General features: G+C 38.2%; 1 protein-coding gene across 7 annotated transcripts in view; it reads right to left on the bottom strand.

Annotated features, from left to right (window-relative positions):
* STK32B (serine/threonine kinase 32B) overlaps positions 1-24,555 on the bottom strand; it is a 173,156-nt gene that overhangs the window by 48,266 nt on the left and 100,335 nt on the right. For all 7 annotated transcript variants that reach the window (XM_064511447.1, XM_064511449.1, XM_026122083.2 and 4 more), the window contains one exon: positions 5,932-5,969. In XM_064511447.1, the coding sequence (XP_064367517.1) occupies positions 5,932-5,969 (38 nt within the window). The remainder of the gene's footprint in view (positions 1-5,931; positions 5,970-24,555) is intronic.

Below are 24,555 nucleotides of genomic sequence, written 5' to 3'. Positions count from 1 at the left end.
GGAGAGAGGAGAAGGCAAATTAGCATGTTCCTCTGGCTCTCTACAGGGTAGTATTTACAAATCATTCCAGACTGCACAGATTTCATGTACATCAACAAATACGTTCTAAACAGAAAGCATTTCAATAGAAATCATTTTGAAAATTGCATTCCTCTGGTCAACTTCAAACTAAGGCTATAAACGCAAAAAAATGTAAATTAATATCTACAGCACAGTGTATGGCTTTCAGAAGCTTTACATATGCATCTCAGAAGTGCCATATGGCTTGTATGCCTCACTTATCCACACAGCCTGAAAATCCAATATCTGAAGTAAACAACAAATGATTTTTGTTGGACTCTAATTTTTGCTAAATGAGGACTAATCATAAGTAAAGTCAAACTAAGTTCTGAAAGGTGGCTGAGGCAGACTGACTAACATTAAGCAGAGGAAAAAAAATACATGATTTCACACCTGAGTTTCTATGAGTAAGCAATTCATGGGGTGAATGCGCGGACAGATAAAAAAATATCAAGCCTGGAGTTAGTGCCACTACCTCTGTATGTGTCAGAACTGATGGGAAATCTCAGCAGAGCAATATTTTGGAGCAAATTCAGATCTGGTTTGTCCTCAGAAGGTCAAACTCTATGAACTATTTGAAAGGCAACTCTCTGGGTTCATCTGTAGTACGTACAAGAGTGTAAGCTAGCATGCACGTGAACTTGGCATGACTTGGCAGTCTGTCAGTTATTATCAGGGAGATTTTGAGAAACCTTACTGTATTGCTACAGATGGGTCCAGAAAGGCTATGCATTTCAAAAGGAGCAGGCATATTTAATGGCCACATAAGCATGCAATTTTTCAAATATACTTTCAAAGCCTAGACAACTTCAGGTAAATGAGTTATGCTCTGAACACTCACATGGTTAACCAACATCAGGAAAATTGTTTGCGCATGTGATGAGGGTTAGCGCTAACGCGGACTCACCAGGTACTTCCCTAGTGAAGACGTTACATCTCTCAGATATTTTTTTTTAATATAATATCAATGCTGACTTCTGAACAACAGAACTGGCAACAGCCAGAGTCCAGAATATTGAATCTATGGTTCCTTTTTCATCCTATTTTTGGCTTTAAGCCCAAAATTGCACATTGGCTGCATCTTTTCAACTCTGCCTTTATTTTTCCAAATGAGAGCTGCAATTTTCATATAACCAAGTAAATGGAACTTTAAGGACAACTTTGATGATCATAAAACAATATAATCTTATATAAAAAGGTGCATACAAGTGTCAGCTTGAAGCTGCCTCTTCATAATAGAAATGAGTAAAATTATTGCTAATACAGATGCAAAAATTCAGTCTATAAAAAAAGTGAATAGGACATCATCAGTCTTGTTGAGACTGAAAGTGAAGTATCAGGTCTGTGATTTCAACACAGGAAAAGCTTTGGTAAACATTTCCAAGACTAGAGCTAGGAGGCAGTCACCGAAAGTGGCAGGTGATACATTCAAAGCGAACAAACAGGTAGTGATCTTTCACATAATCTATGTTTTAGCTATGGAAGTCTTGGCTACAAGATGTTAAGGATGCTAAAAGTTCACTCCATTCAGGGAAACACCAGGAAAGGCCGTGGAAAAGACCACTGAAAGTTACTAAATGCATGAACCATGTTCAACTTGGGAAATGCCTCAGTCACAAAAGACTGAAGGTTGGGTGAGTACACGGGGAAAGTACCCTTGGGAGCTTGCCTTGTTTTACATTCTGCTCTGTCATTCGTTTTTTTGGCAGGTCTTTGAGATAGGAAATCCATTTAGATGGGTCTTTGATCCAGTATGGTTGCTCTTATGTTCTTAAGCTGAAAGGGAAGGGAGCAGCTGCCTTAAAAGGAGAAATTAAAAAGGCAGAGGCTCTCCATATGAGACAAGAGAGGGCTGAGAGAGTTTTAGAACATCATGAGGATGGTGAATAAAGTGAGTATAGAACTATTATTCACCAAATCCCACAATTCTAGGACTAGTGGACATTTGCTGAAAGGAAGATTGTTTAAAACAGGTCAAAGAAAGTACTTTTCTTCCATGAAGGCCTGTGAACTTCTAGAACTTGTTGCTCCAGCAGGTTGTAGAGAGAGACAGTATCAGCAGCTTCAAGGTGAGTGTGGACAAAGTCATTAACAAGTGTCCGGCCAGGTTCTAAAGGGAATATGTGGAGAGGTACTTCTGGCATCCTAACGTAAGAACTGTGGATGCTAGGGAGCACTAAAGCACTGGATGTGGGAAAGTTGCAGAGGTCACATGCTCTCTGTAAATAGTATTTCCTTTTGCCCTGGCTGCAATAGTACACTAGGGTAGGTAGAGCGTTGATCTGACCCAGTAGGGAATCAATCTGTAGGAGACCACACAGGCATCCTACCGGGTAGCAAGGTTACTGACATTACTACAGGTAGGTAACCTTGCAGTCTTACAGAGTGATGTCCTGACAACATGCCTGAAGGGAAATCAAACCCTTGCAAGTTTCCTGTAAAAAAAGTATGATTTTGATGTGGTCATTCTGCACACTGCAAAACCTAGGTGCCAAATTACAGCCCAATAATTTCTGCAAAGTGACCAGAAATGTTAACAGCTACAGTGCTATCTAATATACATAGAAATAATAAGTTGATTTCGCTGAAAAAAAGACATGTATTAATCCAGATGCCTGTTTTTCTGCATTTATAGACAATCTACTTCTCCTTAGACATACCAGCTAATAGATCATAAAGCAATTAAAAGGCTTCTTTAATTTCTTTGGCATTTCAGGAAAAATACAACAGCTCTAAGTTCCAAACATTTCAGTTCTATTGTTCTAAACCATTAAAATGAAAGGAAGAGTGGAGGAAGCAGAATAACATTAAGAGCGTTCTGTAATGCACTTCTCTATATAATACAGTAATTATAGCTCTCCTGAAGCATCAGGTAGTCCCTTCAAGCATCAATGGAATAATTCTGTTTCAGATGCATGCTGGTTAACAGATCAGAGCACTGATGCTAAATTCAGAAAGAAGTCTTCATCCTAAGAGGAAGAGCTTTCTGGGAAAGCAGAGAGGGAACTAGAAAGAAGAGCTTTATGGGCAGAATTTGATTCCTTAAAGAGGCCTAATTCCAGCTGAATGGGTGAACCAATATGAAATATCCCATTGTTGCACCTGCAGCACACTGAAAACACCCCTAATCTCTCTCCTCAAAGGAGACTCCTCTATGGGATGGAGAATCTCTCCAGGAGACCTGGCAACCATCTTCTGGTAGGGGCTGAAACACTATTTGTAGGCAATTCCCACATTCTCACTTCGCATTACCCTCCTCATGATAATCAAACATCTGTTTCTACTGATATATCAGAACCTGTGCAGAGCAGTGTGAGGATGTGGTTCTGCTGAAAAGCCTATGGGAAAATTCAGGCTTGCTCTGCCAGCATGATTTTGCTTATGTGGTGTATATTTTCATGTTTTTTTACTTTGAAACTTAGACTGATCATTTTTATGGGTTGGGAAAAATCTCTTTTTCATTATTTTCATATTCCTGATGTGTCCTAAACCACACAGGTAAATTGTGGTAAAACTAGTTTTAATAGGCAGAAATACTTGTAATCTTGGTATAATTTATGAAAACTTCAGTCTTCAGTTCTACTGCTTGAAGATGCAAGACGATATGAAGGCAGTAACACTAACTTCTGCCAAAATAGTTTTCTTCAGTAAAGTCAAAGAAATCTAACTTACTGAAACAAAATCTTGGTCCATTTTTTGCCCAATTCTGTAACACTTTGCATAAGCACAGTTTGTTTAGTAATTATAAGATGAACCTAAGGTTAAAGTCAAGCATATAGGAAATTGGCATGGCATCTGAGAGGCTACATAAAGTTCCTGCACACCTGGTTATATTTGCTCTTAGTCAAATTTGTTATGCTTGCTCTGCAGCCTAACATATTTAAGGTGTATATACTCAACACCTTTTTCCATGAAGTGAAAGCTGATGGTTCCTTCAAAAACAGTGTTACTACAAAGTGTTGAAACTTAACTGAAGCTTTTATGGACCTCAAGGATGGGATTTATCTTGCTAAATGTGCATCTATAATGTGGATATCTATAGCTGAACCCAAGGCTTCCTTGGGTCACTGAAGAGAAACAGGTACTTCTAGTGTAGGCATCTGAAATAGATCAGATGAGTCAGACCCTGCAACATGCCAGTGTCTTTCTGCTGTCTGTAAAGGAAGCCGAAAGGGTGACTAGCATAGATAGATACATCTGTCCTAAAGATGTTGTTTCATTTAGTGAGTTGACGTACATGGACCCTTGCCTAGGCTAGAAGGACTACGTTGCCCAAATGGGTAACAGGTCTGTGAACCAAGGATTTGTCTATCAGATAGCTGATTAATTCTGCTGACCAAGGCTGATTTGCAAGTCCAGGAAAGCATGATTATTTTGTCACTTGTGTGCAGGTGTTATGTGGGAGCAGTTATCTGCTGCTATGGAGAAAAAGGACTATCCATCCCAAAATTTTCAAGCTGGCTATAGATGATTTTGTTACTAATGTCTCATAGCCACTAAGAAAACTGCATTTTGCAGCATAGCAGTCACTCTGGTGTAGCTTTTCCTCTGCAATACTTGAGCCTCTGTAAGGCTCCCTTAAGATGGTAACAAAGCTCTTGCAAGAGGCCGATTTTGTGCTGTAATTGACCTTGATGAGGGGCAAAAGGAGACAAGGGCAACCATACTTCAAAGGCTGTCAATCAGAGATTTAACACACTCTTGGTCATTTTGTGTTGCCTTTGACATGTTTAATTCACCCAGGACTTAAGACAAGAGATTTCTATTTCATGCTTATTTGCTGATATTAGTATCTATGGTCTGAAACATTAAATTACTTATGTTCTAGATGGTTTAAAATTCAAATACTATTCAGCTTTTTTTGCCTTCAGTATTCCTGGGGACAAACTCTAGCTGTTTGCAATGTTACTTCCTTCATCAATTTTAACTTTTCTACTCAGCCATTCTGCAATATATTTTGAAAGATAATGGTGACTTTGGCATTGTTCCAAGATTCCTTATTTTCTCAAAGATTAATTTCTGAGGTGCATAAAGCATAATACTTTCCCACACAAACATCTCTTTTTTTCCATTTAGTCTTCCTCTTGTAAATATTTTTTGTTGTAACTGCTAAAAAGTTAATGCTTTCTTTTACTCTTCTTATTTTCTCATATCTTTCCTATGAATAGCTTCAAAACAATGAGTGAAAAAAAGTTTTAGCAAAATTCTTTGTATATTGCTTATCATATATTGCTATATGTCTAAATTTTAGAGAAATTAGCATTTATTATACCATGTCTTTTTGAATTTGAGATTTAGATCTACTAGGAACCACTAATGAAGTTTCAAAGCTGATTATGTTGTCTAGTCTTTTTAATGCAATTTGTACCAAAACTTCATGTAGAGCCATGAAAATGGTTTACAGAGGCTTAGAGGTAAGTTTCCAAATCTGTATCTAAATTTAGGAAAATAACTCCAAACACCTTCATGAGAAATAACCTGCTATTTCAAATTGCTTAGCCCTTCAGTTCTGGAATAGAAACTATAAGTGCTCTGTACCTCTGAAAATCAACTCTTCTCCTGATAGGGCCCTCAATATTAAAATACTGATTTAAAAAAATAAAAATAAAATAAATCAAGTGCCCCTGGTGATCTCAGTTCAGACTGAATTACTCCATCTTCAAACCTGGTAAGTGTCAGAGCAACTTTAATTGTTTGCAATAAGAGGGGAAAGGACAAGATCCATAAGGTGGACAGAGGGATTCTGTAGAGACAGATGAGATTCAGATATGAATCCAAAATCTCAGGTTGACTCATGAAGCACAAGCCACTATGTCACTGAGATCTCGTAAATTAGACATATCTAAGAGAAAACAGTCAATAACCACTTACCGTGCTCATCCAGTAGTATGTTGTCAGGTTTGATATCTCTGGAAAATAAGAAAAGGAATGCATTACATTTGATACCCAAAGAGGACTTGCAAATTTTAAAGCTTTTCTCATCTGGGTAGGAGGGCTGGGACACTTAAATTGTTAAAAATCCAGTGAAAAGCATACCATACACAAAGGCGGGAGATTTTTACCTATCCCTTTTTACTGCTCAGAGAAGCCATGCATGCTAAGAGACTTTGCAAGTTTCCATTTCATGTGCCTCTGTTTTCACAGGGTTAGCATTGCCATGGAATTGTTTTTCAAGATTACATACTTTATTTCTTATAGCAGCAGGAACAGTGAGATGGAAGATTTGCATCTTGAAGGTACCTCATTGCCTCAGGGACTCCTCATGTGACAAGCCCAAGAAAATCATTTAACTGGAAACATCAGTCACCTAACCTTTCTGGCAGAACCCAGTAACCTCCCATGCTCATGTACCTGACAACATATTTCGCAGAGTCCTACATACCGTAGTCATGTGTATGATAATGCAGCACCCAGGGATTGCTAATTACAAGCCCATACCTTCTCCATCTTCTTTTTAAGAAGAGTTAAAAAAATTCTTATTTGAATACCTGCTATGGTTTTGCATCATTAAATGGACTATGTATTTTTGCTGTCACCAGAAAAGACATTGACAAATCCACCTGACATCTGTATATAGCATCAAATATATCCTAGATGCAGTTGCCACTGTAATGTTCAGGAACAGTCAAGCAATAAAATTAGATCTGTGCTTATCTTTCTGTGACTAAATCAGACAGTGGCTTATACTTGATACAGATCCAAACAAACCATAGAGCCTTTCCTACCTAAGGGATCTTCCCCAACACGTGCTCCACGGACTTTGCACACTCTGCCCTGAGGCAGTGCTGTTGCTGGGAGGCAGCTATAGCAGGGTGTATCGCGTTGTGGAAAGCAGTCCAACCTGTCAGCCCCCAAGGCACCTTGATGTGCTGATAACTCTGTCTCAGATCTCAAAATAAGTTACTCTGAACTGCTTTTACAGCAAGTAAAAGTCATGGGCTACCTTAAGCCAGAAGGGGAACAAGTTTCTCAAGTACTTTTTTTCCAGAAACTAGGATGCTGCTGTTTTGGGAGCACATGCCTGGAGATGCGATGATGAGTAAGTTCACATTACAGACGAGAAACCAAAGTGCAAGGTCACAGTGAAGCGTGTGCCTTCTAGTAGCGCTCTTTCACATGGTTATCCCCAGTTTACAGCAGGGTGCTAAAACCTCACTCCTCCACAGGCAACTGGTTGACAGCTCCACAGACTGTGGAGGAGCAAGGCCGGTAGTACGTTGTGCTGCGTTAGCCTGCCGGATACAGGCCTATCCCTAACACTCAGGGGGAGGCAGCACTCAACAGGGTCAGTGTGAAGACTTGGCAAGTCTAGGAGCAATGCAGTTGTGATATACTCAGAATGGAGGACTTTCGGCACCTATAACACAAAAGACAGCTAGTCCATTTAAATAAAAAGTCTAGTTAAGTACTTTTAGATAGAAAAAACCTTTTTTATGTAGGCAGGTGGATTTAAAACATAAAAACTCTTTAGTTAAGCAGTTTAAATTCAAACATGTTAAGTAAGTAAATTCTATTTTGACTACACATCAAATTTACAGAAGATACTTTTTCCACTTAGCAGGCCTGTTCAAACAGCAGATGTAAAAATCCATACCTTAACTTCAGGGTTTTCCTGTTATGCACATCCCCAGCTACACAAATGAATTGAAACAGTAAGTTCATGATCCAAATCTCTTGAACAAGCTCACAACAGAAAGCCAAGCACTTTTAAAAATAATAAACTTAAATTTCAGATTCAGAAGAGCCCTGGGCTGTCTTCAAACCATTCACTAAGCAATAACCAGCAGTACTCTCCTAGTCACTGATATCATACGCAACTTTCTCAGTCTGTGCTGGTGCTACTCCAACTCCTTTTGTTCACAAAAAATCGGAGCAGGAACCAAAAAAATGGGAGCAGGTGAAACCTGCAAACTCTTCACTTAGTGGCAAGACCAGGTGCAACTATTATAATAGTTAGGCCAAGAAGCTCAGAGGTGCAGACAGGTGAGAAAAGATTGAAAAAAAACATAGCTTAATCTACACTTGTTGCTATTGCCTGTGAAACCATTTCTAGCTTCCTTTGTTTTCCTAGAAACAAATGTCAAACTGAAACCTGCTGAAGGATGAAAGAACAATAAGAAGTTGCTCCATATATTTTCCAAATAAAAAAGAATGATTAATCAACTTTAATAATACTCTATTTGTATCTTCTGTAACATCTAGGCTGAGAGGGCATCCACTGCTTGAAGATATTCCCTCTGCATGGAGGAAAATGTTGCCAAATTCATATTCACTCCATAAGTAAATCAGCACTTGCTGAACTCACTGGAAAGGCTCACAATGATTACAAGGACTCAGGTTCAGGTATTTACAGTGTCAGTCATTGCTTCCATGCATGTTCCTCAGTGATGTTACTGAGTGGGGTAAAAGCAGGTTTCAAAATTAAGCAGCAGAAAAGCTGTGAAGTCTCCACCCTTGGAGATTTTCCAGATGCAACTGGTTCAAGCCCTGGGCAAGTGGTCTGATCCTACACCTGACCCTGCTTTGGGCAGGAGGTTGGACTTGGGACCTCCAGAGATCCGTTCCAGCCTGAATTATCATATGATTCTGTGAAAAATAATATGTGCAAGTTCAAGTTTAACATCCTTTCCCCTCTTTCTTTTGGCTACAAGGAAGATTATGAAAGAGATAAAGGAGTTCTGGAATAGGAGCATTTCTGTGGAAATCAGTGAGTCTTTGATATAGTCCAGCACAGCTGCCTGTTGTGGAAGATCATCACAGCTTCCACGTGATTAACTCTGTCATGGAGCTAGATTACTCATGAGGAAAAAAGCAGGAATAAATAGCCAATCTTCAGCATGACAGGAGATTAAAATTGAAATGTCCGACCATTTGGTACTGAGGATGTGTAACAATATTTATTAGTGATATGAAATGGCAAGTAATGAAGGTTATTTCATCTAAAGGAGATTCTGAGAAATCTCAGTAAGAATGAGCACAGCTAGATGATTACATTGCCAGTGCCAAATAAAAGTAAGAGCAGACACAAGATACACATATCAGAAGGTTAGAATTTGAATTACTCAGAAAGATTAAATTACTTTTCTAGAGGTCACATATTCATATCCCTTACATAGGTCGAAGAACCATAGGAAAGAAGGCTGAAAAGCATCGTGGTGATGGTATTTGCTCTAAACCTTGAAATCCAGAACAATCTCTTAAAAAAGTTTTGTGTGCACTGCTACAAACTAGCAACCAGGACTTTGTAACTTTCTATTGTAACTATTGATCTAGGCTGGACTTGCAGTGTTGATCCAGAGATGGTGAGGTTGCAGTGGGTGAAATCAACCATCAAACATATAGTTTCATTATGGAAAGAAAGAAATGACTCTTTAGTTGACTACCATACCACATTGATAACAACTAATTATGAGTAGATTATAGAAAAATATTTAAAAAATGTTATGCTCTAACTTAAAGCAATGGTATGTCCTCCAGGTCACTGGATTTCATAGCATCTAAAAGAAAACAACTGAAAAAAAAAAGATCTGGGGAAAGGCTGAATAAAAAGAATTCCCTGAGAGTAAAGAACAAACAGATTAGGGTTGTTTAGTTAGTAGAAGAGCTCTGTCAGATGTGATGTGATGGGCATATCAAATAATAAATAGTACCTAGAAGGTCAATAGTGCTTTCCTGTTTGCTTTTGGAACGTAAAAGCAAGGTTCAGATTTCATAAAAATGAAATAAACTAAACAAGCAGGATGCTATTTATACATCTGAGAATTAAACGCTGAAGTTGATTACTACAAGATACAATTGCATAAAAATGCTTGGGAACCTTAAACAAAGATTTAGCCATTTTTGTGAGTAACAGAACTACCAGCTAGAGTTTCTCCAGCTAAGACTAATCTGATTAATGTAGGAAAGCACTTCTACAGCTAGTGCAGATGCTGACTTCCCTTCACCTATTTGAAACACATCAATAATAATGCCAAACACAAGGTCTATGCTTGTCATTAAACCTGTGAGAACTGAAGAACTAACATGGCCCATCTGTTTCATGCTGCTTTCACATTTTGCAGCAAACATACAAACACTGCAGGCTTGGTTTCTGCCATCTTAAAATTTGTTTGCAATTTCCTGCTTTTGCCTGCATTTTCTCTCTGTTTTATCAGAAGCTTTCATGTGTTGGTTTAACAAAGGGGCAGGTGTTCTTTGCCAACTAAGCTGTTTTTTAGTATTATTGGAGGAGATATTTCACTTATAACAGTCTTGAATGGGTATGAATTTATGTGTTTAATAGCTTCTACCCCTTTCTTTGGTATCAGCAAAATCCAAAAAATATTTTATCAGATTTATGTCTTTTGGATTTCACTCTTTCCCTTGCTGGCTCAGAGTGTGATTTAATGTATTATCACATTTCCATTCTTTTGAGCTTCATAAGACTTAAGTGATCCCACAGAAACATCTATGAATATTACAGTTAATAATAAATTTACCAGCATGAATTGTTAGGAGTATTTCCACTTACAAATGATAATTGGTTATTTTCTCTGAATGAAGAATGTTGTGATTTCAACTCTTCATTAAACAGATATAAATAATATAGAAAACTCAATTTTATACAATGAAACAAATGAAGTCTTAGGCTTTTTTAAAGTGACCTTAGCTTCTTTTTTTTTGAATAGATAGAAGATGTGTGTATTCACTTTTATTCAAAAACCATAATCTAGCATACCAAAATACAGGTGTGAATTTAGGAAAGAGAGGCTCAGACTGGTTATGAGGAAAAGCTTGGCCTGCCTGACCCTGCTTGGAGCAGGAGGCTGGAGTAGGGGCCTTTGGAGGTCCCTTCTGACCTGATATTTTCCTATGATTCTATAAATTTTGGTGAGTTCTGCAGGGTGCGAAGGGGTCTTTCTCCACTCACCAGGTCAGGAGCAGCAACTGAGTGGCTTCCTATAAAATACCTTTAACACTACAAACCCTTACAAATCTCCTCCAAGAAAAATGGGAAAGTCTAAAGTCTACTTGCAACAAAACTCTGTGGATCATAAGAGATGTTCATCTCTGGATGTGGCCAGGACATTATTGACCCTTGGAATTCATTGGCTTATAACTAATGCAGCTTTTGTCCTTGCAGAAGGCTAAGTTTGTTTCTTGGAGATCATTTCAAAATATCCAACAGAAAAATTAAATTAGATGAATTTTGCATTCTCATAAGGATGGAGAAGAAGCAAGATCCAAACTAAGGCCTTAGAAGTCAATGGAAGGATTACATTGGCTTCAGTAGACATTGTTTCATCCCTAATAATATTTCTCCTGTGCTTTTTTCTCTTATTGCTGACAATCTAACTGTTTGTTGTATAAGACGAACTGAAAAACTGAGATGAAAGTTTTAGGCTATTAGTAAGTCTTTCTATTTTCTTAATTATGCAGATAATTTCTTAAACCAATATTTTTCTCTTTTATGCAGAAAAAAGTGTTCAAAGTTACTGTTTTCACTAGGAAAAGAAAATTGTGTGAAGGTCACAGAAAATCACATTAACTATTTTTCAACCTATAATGAGCTCCACTATCCTATTGTCAGATCTTGTATATCTCCGTTTTGTCAAAATATTCCCAAGAATCACGACTAAAAGTGAACATTGCTTGTACTCTTGCATATAGAGAACATTATAGAAAGACTAGGAGCATGGACTGACTATTAGCTGCAAGTCTAGAATACAGCTGCTATCATTAAAAAAGGCACAGAAAAAAATAACAAGTTCTGGATATCCAATAACCTCAATTTACTGAGTTCCTTATTCTCTCAAATATTAAATTATTCTCAATTATTTGCTCATAACTCTTTTATATAGCACAGACTATACCTGGCCAGAGCATTTTATATTTTATTATTTTTTTCAGTTAGTCACGCTAATGTTTCACGTTAAATCACAGACATGTACCTGCCACATCATAATGAACTGAGTAGTTTGGAACAAGTTTCATTAAGATTAATATTAGCTGTATAACAGTTCTTAACAGCCAAAAAAATGGCAATGAATTAGAAAATATGAGTTTCAGCTATGGAATATTCAAGTCAACATAGTATTTAGCATGATATCAGAGCACTGAAGTGAACCATATATTATAAAGGGGATTTTTATGATTATGGAAAGAAAGGTGAACAATTGCTGATTTTCACAAATAGACTGGAAGGACTGGACTTCCTTCTTGTTTGGTACTTAGACCAAACAGACACATGCATAAGTAATACACATGTCCAAGTAACGCAGTTAGTAAAGAAAGTGAGTACATATATAGTGATATTTCCTTACGGCAAGTTTGTTGAAGCCTTAGATGAAGGAAAAGTCAGTATTTGCCTGCCACAATACAGCCAAGAGAGGAATTATTCAGATGCGCTTTGCTTATAGAGGGGCAGAGCAGAAATGGTGTATCCTAGGGAGCTGAAGTGTGCAGAGTATCTACAAAAAGTGCTTGCCCAAGTTCGTTACTCACTTTCCCTATCTGATGGATAGGGATGAAAGACTTTTAACCACTCCAGAGCTCTGATTGCCTGTTCATGTACGCCTCACTTATTTCTCACTAGTGATTGCTGCTGCATACTGTCCCTTCATAAAAAGACCCCTAGAGCCCTCTGTTCCTACTCTGCTGAATACTATAAGATGACCTGACCCTGTCAATCACTGTAATGTTGAAATTTGAAGACTCCAGTAAAAGTGGAAATTAGCTGAGAACATTTGGTATTAGTTTATGAGAGATTTGTAAAGAAAAAAAATCTTCCAGATGTTTGTTTGTATGAGTCTGGATACGCTTTCACAGGACAACACATCTCGTACCCAAGTCAGTAGAATAATTAAGCTCAGAAACAGACTTTCACACTTCATGCTCTTTAAATGAAACAGGAATAAGGGAAGAATTTCTGTTATTAAAGGTAATAGGTGTGAAATGGAAATGCAGAGACAAGTGAGATGCTGAAATCTAGTCCTGATCTATCTAAACTTGTGCTAACTCACTGACAATCAAAGGCAAGTTACACAATTAATTTAGTGTAGCATGGCTTTTGCTAGCTGAGCTATTCGTACAAGAGAATGCTATTTCTCCCTTGAGTAGGAAGAAAATTCCAGCACAGCTGAGATCCTCTAGTTCTGCCTGAAAGCAGAATAAGCTGCTATTTTGCACCAGAACGTCCATGCATATATTTATCTTTTAAGAAGCAAAGGGTACAACTCTTTCAATCAACTCAGCCATTTCCATTTGCACTTTCTGGAGCCTGTTATACACAGAGGATTTGCAGACATGTTAAAGGGCACTGCTTACAGTGTCCTGTTCCAGTCTGAAATGTCAAAAAGCTTAAAATATTAATTGGTCTAAATTCCACCCAGTGGAAATTATTTAGTCAGTCCCATCTCCAATCAGAAAAAAAATCTGCATTTCAGACTCCAAAGAAGGCAAAGATGTACAGTTTTGCAGTAATTTACTAGATATAGTTTCAAAATCATGAAACTCCAGTAAAAGGTTGGTTTTTAAATATATATATATATATACATATATATGTAGATAGATAGATAGATACCAGTTCTCTTAAAAGAGTTAACTCTTTCTTTCCTTCAGGAAAGACTCACATTAACAAACATTCCAACTTGAGAGGTAGTTTGGTTTTATCAGTGTGTTAATACTTTTATGATATTTTAACTACGTGTTCCAGTCTCACAGTCTTCACTAAGGCAGCTCTGTTACTCCTATAATGGAAGCTGTAGTTGTGTTAAAAAAAAAAAAATCAGGATTTGAAAATCATTCCATAAAATTAAAGTACCTTTGCCAAGAATCTATACATTAGATCCCAAAATATTTATTGTCAATCAGAACTATGTAATTTTGTTATTATAAAATCTGTGATGCATTATTCATGAATGAGGTGCCCAACAAATTAGTGGGGCTTACAAAAACTTCTTTATGGAGTCCTCCTACTTAAAGCTTCTGGTTTCTCTACAGTTCCCACCACAGGGAATAAATTAAGAGAAAAATCCATAACCACTTCCAATTAATTATCTGATAGCTTGCATTCATATGATATTAATCAGAATTCTATCACCCCGCTGAAAATAACACTTCAGTGGTTTTTTCTTTCTGTGTAGCAACCTGCTTGATCAACAAGACCAATTTCTGGTGCATATGCAAGATATAACTGCTGTAATAATTATCACAAGATAATTAACAAAGTGAAGTGAAAAAAAGTAAAGAAGCTTTCACTAATTAAGGGTTCTAAAATGCTGGTTTCATAGCTTCCTCTTCCTATGTACCTATAAAGAGAGTCGGGATGTCAAGCTCAAGGCTGTGGATTCTGGTACCTAGATATGCAGAAGCAAGTTACTGTGATGCTGAGCATTATGATACCTATGGTTCCTTCTTGTGGAATTGTTTTTTAGTGCTAATTTTTATGCCATGAACAGATGTCCATGAAGATCTTGTATTTTCTTAACACTTGTAATAGCCAGCTTTTTATAGCACTCAAAGCAGAGGTGGTAAGGAAACCTCCAGAATATGCTTATTTACAAATACTCCAACTGGAACAATTTTGCTGTTTTCTAATTATATCTTCCTCTGGAAAAATACAATTATGAAAAAATTTTCAGTTCTCTACTTGTAACAATAGGTGGCAGTAATGATATCTACGTTTGGGTGTATGGACAGTGGTCTTTGGAAACACTTAATCAATTTTGATTTAGAGCAATAGATGTAATAGATATTGTTATCCTGGGTTGAAGAAAATGGCTAATTTAAATACAGTAATCCTATACTGAGCCTTTCACATTTCTGGGTACATGTAGACAGATAATAGTCATCTTTGGCTAGGTTTAGCTCCTGAATTTATTTGCATAGATTCTAGATTAAAATAAAATACCCACACAGAATATTTCAGTGGATGCTGCTTCCTGAAGATCCAATATAATTATATCACAGAGGTAATTACATTCTGTAATTGCAGGAAAAATTGATGAAGATTCTAACGTACTATAAACCCCCCTACTGCTAAAGCTTCCTAATGTTAGAAAGATTTGTTCAAAGGAGAAAGTGAACCAGTACTTTGCCTCCTATGTATTGCACTATGTAATGTCTTGGAGACTGAGGCTGGTAAGGGTCACTGTGGCCATATAAATTGAGACTTTACATAACAAAAACCATAGTATGCTATCCAGAATTCCTGTCTTGGATACAGAGGTTCTCTTCCAAGTGAACATTATCCAGTACAATAACTTGCAGGCAATCTAGTGATTGGTTTAATCTTGCTTGAAGGATCCAAAGCAATGAGAAATTTTCTGCTTCTTTTACTAGAATTGCATTCTAGTACCAACACTGGACATAGCTCAGGACTAGAGCACCAGGACTGCAGGGTAGCTCTGAGAGGGACCTTGAACAGCTCTCTGGTTACAGACAATGCCAAAACATCACCTTATTTCAATCTACGTTTTTAGAGAAATGTGATACTAAAAAAAGAACAAATAAACTCCTTTTTCAGTTGAATGCTCAGCTTCAGTGTATGTGTAGGAGTCACGCAGAATCACCATGTAGCAGCAATATGGTGATAACCTCGCAGCTGATGGCTTAATCTTTTCTGTGTTGTAGCTTCAAGTATTGCTGAGACATTCTGTGTGCACAAGTACAAGGGTCATACTGGGATGCATGAATCAGCTTTTGAGAGTAGATGACATCTCTGATAAGCACAGGAAGCGCACAGCTCGTTAGACACAGGCTGGAATTCAGCTTTGGAAAGCATTATCCGATCCAGCAGAAGAGTACATACATTGTGATGGTGGTGCTTCCTTCATCAGAGGCACCACGTTAGAACTTCTGACCAGGAGTAAGGGGAAGACCATGCTCTGCATGTGCTCTGCCAACAATTGCATGAATATCACTCTCCTCCAGCAAAAGAGATAGGCCCTCTTCCAACACAGGCAGAAATCCCTATGTGAGAGTGGATGAGGGCAGAAATTGATAACACTTGTCCTCTGCCTAAAGATAAATCAGGAGGAGCACAACATTACTGACAAGCAAGCTTTGCTTTATCAGTTGTAAAAAAGCTTAACATGGAAAGTGTGGTGTTTCGCAATGACTAAAATTCATACAGCTGTTCCATTGTTTTCACTGCATGAAATATGGAACAGATCCATTCAGATTTATCAGATATTTATCAAGAATTTGCTCAGCTTATTGGACAAACTCAGAAAGAAAATATAAAGAGTTCCAAACACGTGTGCTTAAGAGACTATTCCTGAATCTGTCACGGCTTGCAGTTTATAATTGCTATGAAATATCTCCAAAATTTGGCTGAAAAGTCCTATCAATTTCTATATGCAGAAGTCTATTAGAACAGCAGCATACATAATAATAATACATGAAGGAAACGGATGTTAAACAATGTATATCAAAGTGCAGTACATACTACTATATTCAGTACGGCCAGAATGGCTGGCAACTAAAGTACAGTATGGCAAAATGGGCTTCACATGCAGGTAGGGAAGGTGACAGCGGCTTCCAAAGGTTGCAGGTTTTCAATGAGTGCCTGGGTGGGAATCCCTTCAAAGTGGCACAGTGAAGATCCCCTTTGAACACATTTTTCTGCTGATCCAAGCTTCAACAGTGTGATCTAGCCAGGGGTGGGTATATAGATTGGCAAGTAGAATACAAACGTGCCAGGTAGTGATGCTATGTTATTCTTTCAGATCTGAAACCCCAAACACTAGCAGGAGTGTCAGATCACCAGTCACCTTCACCACTGCCATCACTTCCTGCTGGGTCATACCCACAAAATGAGAACCATAGTTGTAAGTATTTGGGCCTTTATTCCTCAAAATGACTACTTTAGACACAACCAAGATATAGCACAGAGAAGAGGCTGAATATGTTCCACAGCCAAGTGAGCTTTTCCATCCTGCATATGGGTAGCTTTACAGTTTTGATATAGGTAAAGTCAGCTTCATTAATGTAGGCTTGGAGGCACAGAGTATATGCCTGAAAAGAAAACCACAGCTATATGATTAAAAAACCTGACCTGCTCCCTACCTGATCTGTCAGAAGCAGATGGCAATTATTCTTGTGAAATCCACCAGCAGATGGATTAATTCCATGTAATAGAGGGGCAAATATCTGATTTTATACGGCACTCACTCTTGCCAACCAACCTTTAACACTTCAGACGTAAGTCTCATGACACTTCTCTATCTCCCTCACCTATCCTGGGAAGGAAAATAATAAATTACTTCTAAGAATAAATATGAATGCTTGTAGAAAGGAAAATTTACTAAGAAACTCCCAGAGTAATAGGTATATGTATTCTTCGAGACTGCTATTTAAGATAGATGAGGCCTGACAGTATAAAACATTTGGCCCAAAACACAACTCTTATTCCATTATGACATCTTTTAAGGAGACTTTCTATTCTAAGACAAGTAGACAACATATTGCTTGGAATAAAATGGCTATTTATTCCAGATTCCCTTGAAACTGGATAAGGAATGAAACATTTGCAATATTACTTGGGCCCACAGACTGTAGTAGTAGAAACATCCTGGTTAAGATTATTAGACAGTACAAGTGAAAAAATAGACTCTATGCAGAGAAACCGTCATTACAGTAACTGCTAGTCCTGAAATTATTATAAGGATTATTCTTGCTACTTATTCAATTGAAATTAGGGGTGGGATTTAGCTCAAAAGATACTGAGATTAGGTTATCTGAGTGTAAATTAGGTTTCTATAGTCCTATTCATAGGCGATGGATGTCTAGCCAATACAGTCACTGGAGCATGAAGAACCAGTGCAATGACCAAGTATCTATTTTTGGAAGAGCTGAATAGCTTTTTAGATTTCATTGAGTGCATTGACTAGGTATCCACTTGCTACATTGGAATTCTAGATAACCAACTCAAACATAGACACCTATATTTAGATCTTGGTGAACTGTGGAATATGTTTTTAAAAAACATTTAAAAAATTGCAGGATGCATGAAATTATGAAAACAACAGGGAATGTTGAGTCAAATTATTGTAATGTGTTATCACAGACTCACAGGCAGGTTCTGTAGGAGTCACGCTTCTGGTGCTCTTTGCCTAGTTCTTAATTTCACACAGTGAAACATACGATCATTCACACACAATAAATTGTGCCATAGCTAAAATAGACTGCATGCCTAAGAATTTTCTTAGTTGGTTCCATTAAATAGAATATCCTCCTCATTTGTTTCAGGAAAGTCTCTGAGTATCTGCACAACCTTCTGACAGAGTGAGTTTATGCCAGGGATGTTGGAGGAAGGAGACAAGGTTCCTTACTTCCCACCAGGCACATGGTCATCTCAAGCCCAGCCATCTGTAGCATCCAGAGGGGACTGGACATTGCCACAAAGAGCTCTTCTTAAACAGCTGGAGCCACCTTTCATCTTGGGGAGCAAAAATCTTGTCTGACAGAATGAAACTGGTGATCAAGTATTTCTTCGAAGGGAAGAAGAGCAGGCAATGACTGAGCACCAATGTTCTTCTCACTAATTAAATAATTACTCTGGTGTGATGTATATGTTCAAAAATCCAGACAACTCAAGCTTAATAATTCCTTTTCTCAGTTTTACATCTCCTACATTGTATTTTTTAACACTATATCTTCTCTTCCAAAAATCAAACATTCAATAATAATGATAGGATGAAAGACTGCTGGCTTGAAATGGACGTCTTTGCCTGTATGTTCATAACTTATAGTTTCAGCTGTAAAGGTACTGTGGGAGTCAGGGAAATAAGCTAGTATTTTAATTAGTGTTGAACTCTGTGTACATGTGTAAGTGCACATGTTTGTGTGGGGGTCTGTCTGTAGAGTATTTCTATGTCTGTGAGTAGATTTGCAGACAAGAGTTGAAAGAACACCACTAGGGGAAAATTCTGCAGTGTCTCAAATTTAACAGAGGCAAGCCATGAGTCTCTGTAGATTTTAAAGTCATAACTCTAGATAATTAATACATTTAATTAGCATAAAAGCTTAGAAATGCAGCATTCTGGCAATAGGTTTTCACCTCAGCACGTCTTGCTAAGTGACTAATTGTTACTGATTATTAACAGTAAGCCAGCTATTGTTGATTGATTTGCATTCAAAACAGATGTCTGTTACTCCTTGAGTAAACCTGTTGATCACGTATTTTTTAAAGAAGACCATCTCCGAATTTTTATAACAACTTGCGAGAGCAACATAGCAAATCTAGGACTGCATTTCTCCACATGAGCACCTCTTCTAGCAATATACAGGAGAGATTATTTTTCAAGCCAGTGTATTAACTCCTATCTGCATGAAGAACTCCAGGAGAGGTTTTTCAAGGCTGGCGAATAAAGCTGTTTGACCCTGACAATAAACAAGAGAGATATGTTCAAAATCAGACAGTCTTCTGTTAGCCTTAGCCCCCAACTCAACAGTCATACATTGGCACATACGCCCATTTCCCCTATTACTGCACTCTTCTCCACTTCATAGCGCATCTCTCAGCTTCTCCACTCTCTCTTCTGTCACTCCTGATTTGGAGTTTCATGGACTGCTCCTTTCTCCCAGCAGACTTCTCACTGACCACGCTCCAGACCGCGCTATGCACTCCCCAGTCCTCAACCTCCCCAGTGCTTCTCTGGCATTTTTTAACTCTGCACTTCATACAGGAGTCCCCTCAGTGTATGCAGCTTTTATCCACCCTCTGGAAGTGCCTCAAAATTATCATCTTCTCCTTCCAAGCTACTTCATCGCCGCTTCTCTTATTCCTTCTCCAGTTCCCTGCCACCAACAACTTCTCCAAGCTCTTAAACAGAGAGATGATGTACTTTTTCTTCTTGGTACTCTAGAGTTCATCTGTCTTACCACCAATTTCTTTTCCTCTTGCTAGTGGCTCTTCAAGCAGTATCTGCTCAGTTATCTAAAAAATCAGCCATTTTCACTGGAGCCCCCAGTTGTGAGGTCATGGGCCAAACATTGAGATCTTAGCCTAAGATTGTCTAACCAGTTTGTTTCCCTGACACTCTTAAAAAAATCATATCTTTTTCTTGGTTATTTTTCTTGTGATGTTTTTTATCATTCATGAAGTTTTTTATCATTCCAGTTCCATTGCAGACCATTTGACATTGAATGATAACAACTACAGAAAAAGATGAGATTTTAAGCCTTCTTAGTTTTTACTAAAAAATAACACTGTTTGGGGGTCACATAAAACCAAAGAAAAAAATGCTTTGAACCTTAAAATGCTTATGATCTGGACTAAATCAGACAGCAAAATAGAAACAGCATCTGTATACAGGAAGAGGGCCCACAGTTTTATTATAAGAAGCTCTTATTTATCCTTTAAAAGACCTGTGCTCATATTTAAACACCCAAGCATACCCCCCACCCCCACCAAAAAGTGCAAAATACATGAAAAGGGAGAATATCACTGAAAGAAACCAGGAGACTATAACACGATTACACACCGAATAGTCACTGTGAAGGAAAAAAATAAATGACAAGGAGCTCAAGAAGCTGTTTCTATCTTTAGACTACAAAGCAAGAACCTCTGCATTCTGCACTCGAAACTGTGCCAAAGTTTCTTGTGTATAACAAGATCAACAAATAAATAAAAGAATTAAAAACGGTAGCCACTGGAGAGAGGTTATTTCCTATTCATGTTAGTTCGACTGCCAGAATGATTTTGATCACAGTGTAATGAATGACCGAGTTCACCAGAATCTAACCCAATGAACTTCAGTTCATTGAAAGTGCACTGTCTACCTAGTGCTGTTCCCACCTTGAGGAAGTTCAACATGTTCACAAGACCCCGGGTTAGCAAAGTCCTTTCCCTAAGAACATGCATAACCTTGCTGAGTGTAAGGGCACCGTGACTGCTGAATCGCAGGCCTGCCTCATCTCCTCTGCAGAAGGAAAATGTGAATTGTCCCACAGGGTCAACAGCAAAATCCCCCCAGGGATCTGTGTGCGTTGTGTATGCACGTGTTGGAAGAAGCTGAGATGCACCAGTACGACTGTCCTACAGCATCAAACTTTGAGCTGCTGTGCTTTCTCCTCTGTAAAACCCATCCAAGGGAGCTCGGACTGATATTTGCAGATGACACAGAAATGTTTGAAATTAACCTTTAGGGAATGCCCTAATGAGCTCCCAGATAGGAAAGAGAGAATAAATGCAAGAGAGAAAAAAGAAATCAAGAAAGCACCTTCAGCAGAACAAAACTCTCAGCAATCAGTGTCTTACTTACAGTTCCTACCTACCAGATGAAACATTTTGAAAGGTGAAACTCCCTCAGGTAATCAGTGCTGTAACTCCCACTCTTTCTGAGCCCTCCATACATCTGCTAAGTGAAAAACTGTACAACTCAGACCACTCTCACCTGGAATCTCAGAACTGTCTCGAAAGCTGCTCAATGCATTTCTAAGAGGGGAAGAAAGCTTAAACTGGCAATATCCTTTAATGAAATGTCTTCTACCACATCAGGGACAATATACTCAGTTCCTGAGACATAAAAAACTGCTGCAGTCATAAAAAATTAATGTAAATGTGCACTTTTTGCCTTAAGTCTTTGTTATTTTGCCATATATTAAAATCAAGCTTACTGTAAGGAAATCTCCACAGGAATGATAGAATACTCACACCAGTGTTGCTCATCCAAGCTGAAGAGGTGATGCAACCATTAAAGCAGAAACAGGCACTTGTCCATCTGCTGCTACTGGTTTATACTTTGCTCAACCTGAAGTTTACCACCTTCTTTTTTCATATTCCTTTTCCTCATCTACCTACTTTAATCAAAGCTTTTAGATTTCTTCACTGAATGCAAGCAAGAATGACTCTAGCACATTGCATGCAAATCTGCAATTTTACCAGAGACAATATGCCTGTGCACAGCTGTGATGAGTGGTGTCAGGTGAAATTTCCAAGGTGCTAGTATCAAACATCTCAGAATATTTTTTAGAATAACATTAATACCAACCCCTTTGGAGAAAGAACTGATATAGCATCAGAAGGGCTTTGGGCCTCTTTCCCTCCCCTTTCATTCAGACCTCACTTCACTGCTAATCTGATCATTCTGGTGAGAGGAGCCTTGGCTCATCCCCTCCTCCCCTTGCAGCTGGAATGGGGAGGCTGGGGAAGTTGCACCATCCTGGCTCTGAGAGGGGAAGCATGCAATGCATGCAATTAATATTGTGGATATGGCAATGTCTCTCTAGAATGAGGGCCTAATCTTTTGAATTATTTATTCAATGTTATCCAAAATTAATTATTAATACTTTTAATTATTATATTTAGAATTAAAACACCAATGTACTATCAATATAGTGGTCCTCACTAGTATACAGGAACCGAGAAGAGATGCTGTACTAAAACCACTTCCAGCTTTAAAGCAATGCTAAGAAATTTGTAAAAGATTTCTGCAAAAAAAAAAGGTGGTTCTGGTAACGATCGCCCTGCATTGAGCAGGAAGACACTAGTAATGAAAACCTGAGATAATCTTGAATATAGAGCAGTGCTTCAATTCAGTCAGAATTTCCTACTTCAGTGTATGAATCTATGAAAATGATTCATGATCAAAATTTTAATAGCAGGGTGGGGGAGGAAGGAAGGAAGGAGACCATTTAATTTCATTATCCATCTATAGAATAATAAACTGTGGAAATGAGGGACATGTAGTATTTTAATATACAACATATGTCCTGCAGGCTACCTATATAACACTTCTCTTTGCAAAAGGTAGGTTAATGCAACAGGATTATTAAAGTATCCAAGAAGGATAGGAAAAAGAATAACACAGGGAAAGGCAGCTGTTGTAGATGGGGGTTACACTCAGCAGAAAGTACAAGCAACTCATAGGCAAGTAGCCCTAGAATAAATGTAAAGGGCTTTGAGAAGGCCCTCAAGCAGACAGAGAGAAATGAAAAAAAAACAAAACACTGATATACTCCCTGCCAGATTGACTGGCAAATGAGAGATGCAGAGCTTGGAGCCAGTGAACTGGTGTATAATATCCAAATGGACGTTACAGGTTCCCTTTAAGCATAGTCTACAAAAAAGAATGTACTAAGCCGAGGTATCCTACCAGATACTTGCTGTTAGCTCGAGTTCTCTAGCTTAAGGTGCGACTATCACAGTCTCTGCAGCAACAAGCTCTTTGGCAAGGTAGTGGCTTTTTGTTGCCCATTTTCAATCCAAATTGTGCTGCATGGCATGACAGAGAGGCTGAATTTGGTTGGTCCTCAGTTTCTCTACACACTTAGAAATGAAACTACTGCAGAATAAAAAGAGCGTGGGATCATCTCAGTAGGACTGATTTATGCTGCTATAAAAGTTTTTTGATCCTGTTCATGCCCATCTCTCCAGCACTAGTTACTAGTATTGGTTCTGCTTCTTTCCAATAGTTTCAGGTTCACAGGATGCTTCAGAACTGTAAAGATGGATGCAAAAGAGAGGTAGCCTTGAGCTGCCTTGAAAATCATAAGAGAAATCTCCTAGTTTGCTCTCTTTCACTCACTCTGAGGATTGGTCTGAGGACCTTTCCTGTGTCCTTGTCTGTGAACCACATGAGTAGCTATGGTATCTATGGAAATGCTTAGGTTGCTCCAAGAGAACCATGTTCTCCAGTGGTAAGGAGTATGGAGCTACAACTAATAGGAACAAGTCAGACATGTAGGAGTCTACAGTGATGTTACTGTGATTTCAGAATTTTAGAAAAAGCGGCTTTTTGTGTTAATTGTGTTGGTTGCAGCTAAATGACTGTGTTATGAGAAAAGACTCAGGAAAAAATTAAATAAATGTGTAAAAAAATAAAACAGAATTCAGATAAAATTCTTTGCAATTATTTATAGTTGAGTTTTAGGAGAACTAGTAAGATCAACGCTTAGAACTGATACATAACTTTTTCTCTTAGATGCATGTTGCACATTCGTCTAGGACCAGATCTATGCCTTTGTGGGTGTGTGACCATTTATACAATTGCTGCCTGTTTTTAAAGAGAAGCAAGCAGTAAGAAAACCTACTACAATGATAAAACTTTCTACACACTTCAAATTCTGGCATCTACACATTTCAAATTCTGGCATCATCTCTTTAATTTTGTAGTCAAGGAGACTTTTTCTCTAGACCTTAATCCAGCACGTAAAAACTTGGAATGGGATTAATTTCAGTTTTCTTTGGCCACTGGAAGTTTGTTATCTAATGTAAGCTAGTTGGCCAGGTTTAATCTACAGATCAGATTTTCCCTCTCCTGCCATACGTGTCTATGATGATAGCCTGAATCATTCTGTGAGGATATCTGCATCTCTTTCTAGACTACAGGGACTCTCAGATTACTAACTTTGACCTGGCACCTAAGTTTTAGATGATGTAGGGTTTGTGAGATGACATTTCCTTGGCTAAACAAAGTATTTCAAGCAAGCACATTGTCACAACTTTGCAATAATGAGGTGAAGGAGCATGAAAGAAACCCTCCCTTCCCTGTTCTCCCATGCAGGGTT

Source organism: Dromaius novaehollandiae, chromosome 4 (assembly GCF_036370855.1).
Source record: "Dromaius novaehollandiae isolate bDroNov1 chromosome 4, bDroNov1.hap1, whole genome shotgun sequence".
NCBI lineage: Eukaryota > Metazoa > Chordata > Aves > Casuariiformes > Dromaiidae > Dromaius > Dromaius novaehollandiae.
The sequence above is the reverse complement of the archived record's forward strand: the minus strand, read 5'-3'. Positions and strand labels throughout refer to the sequence as shown.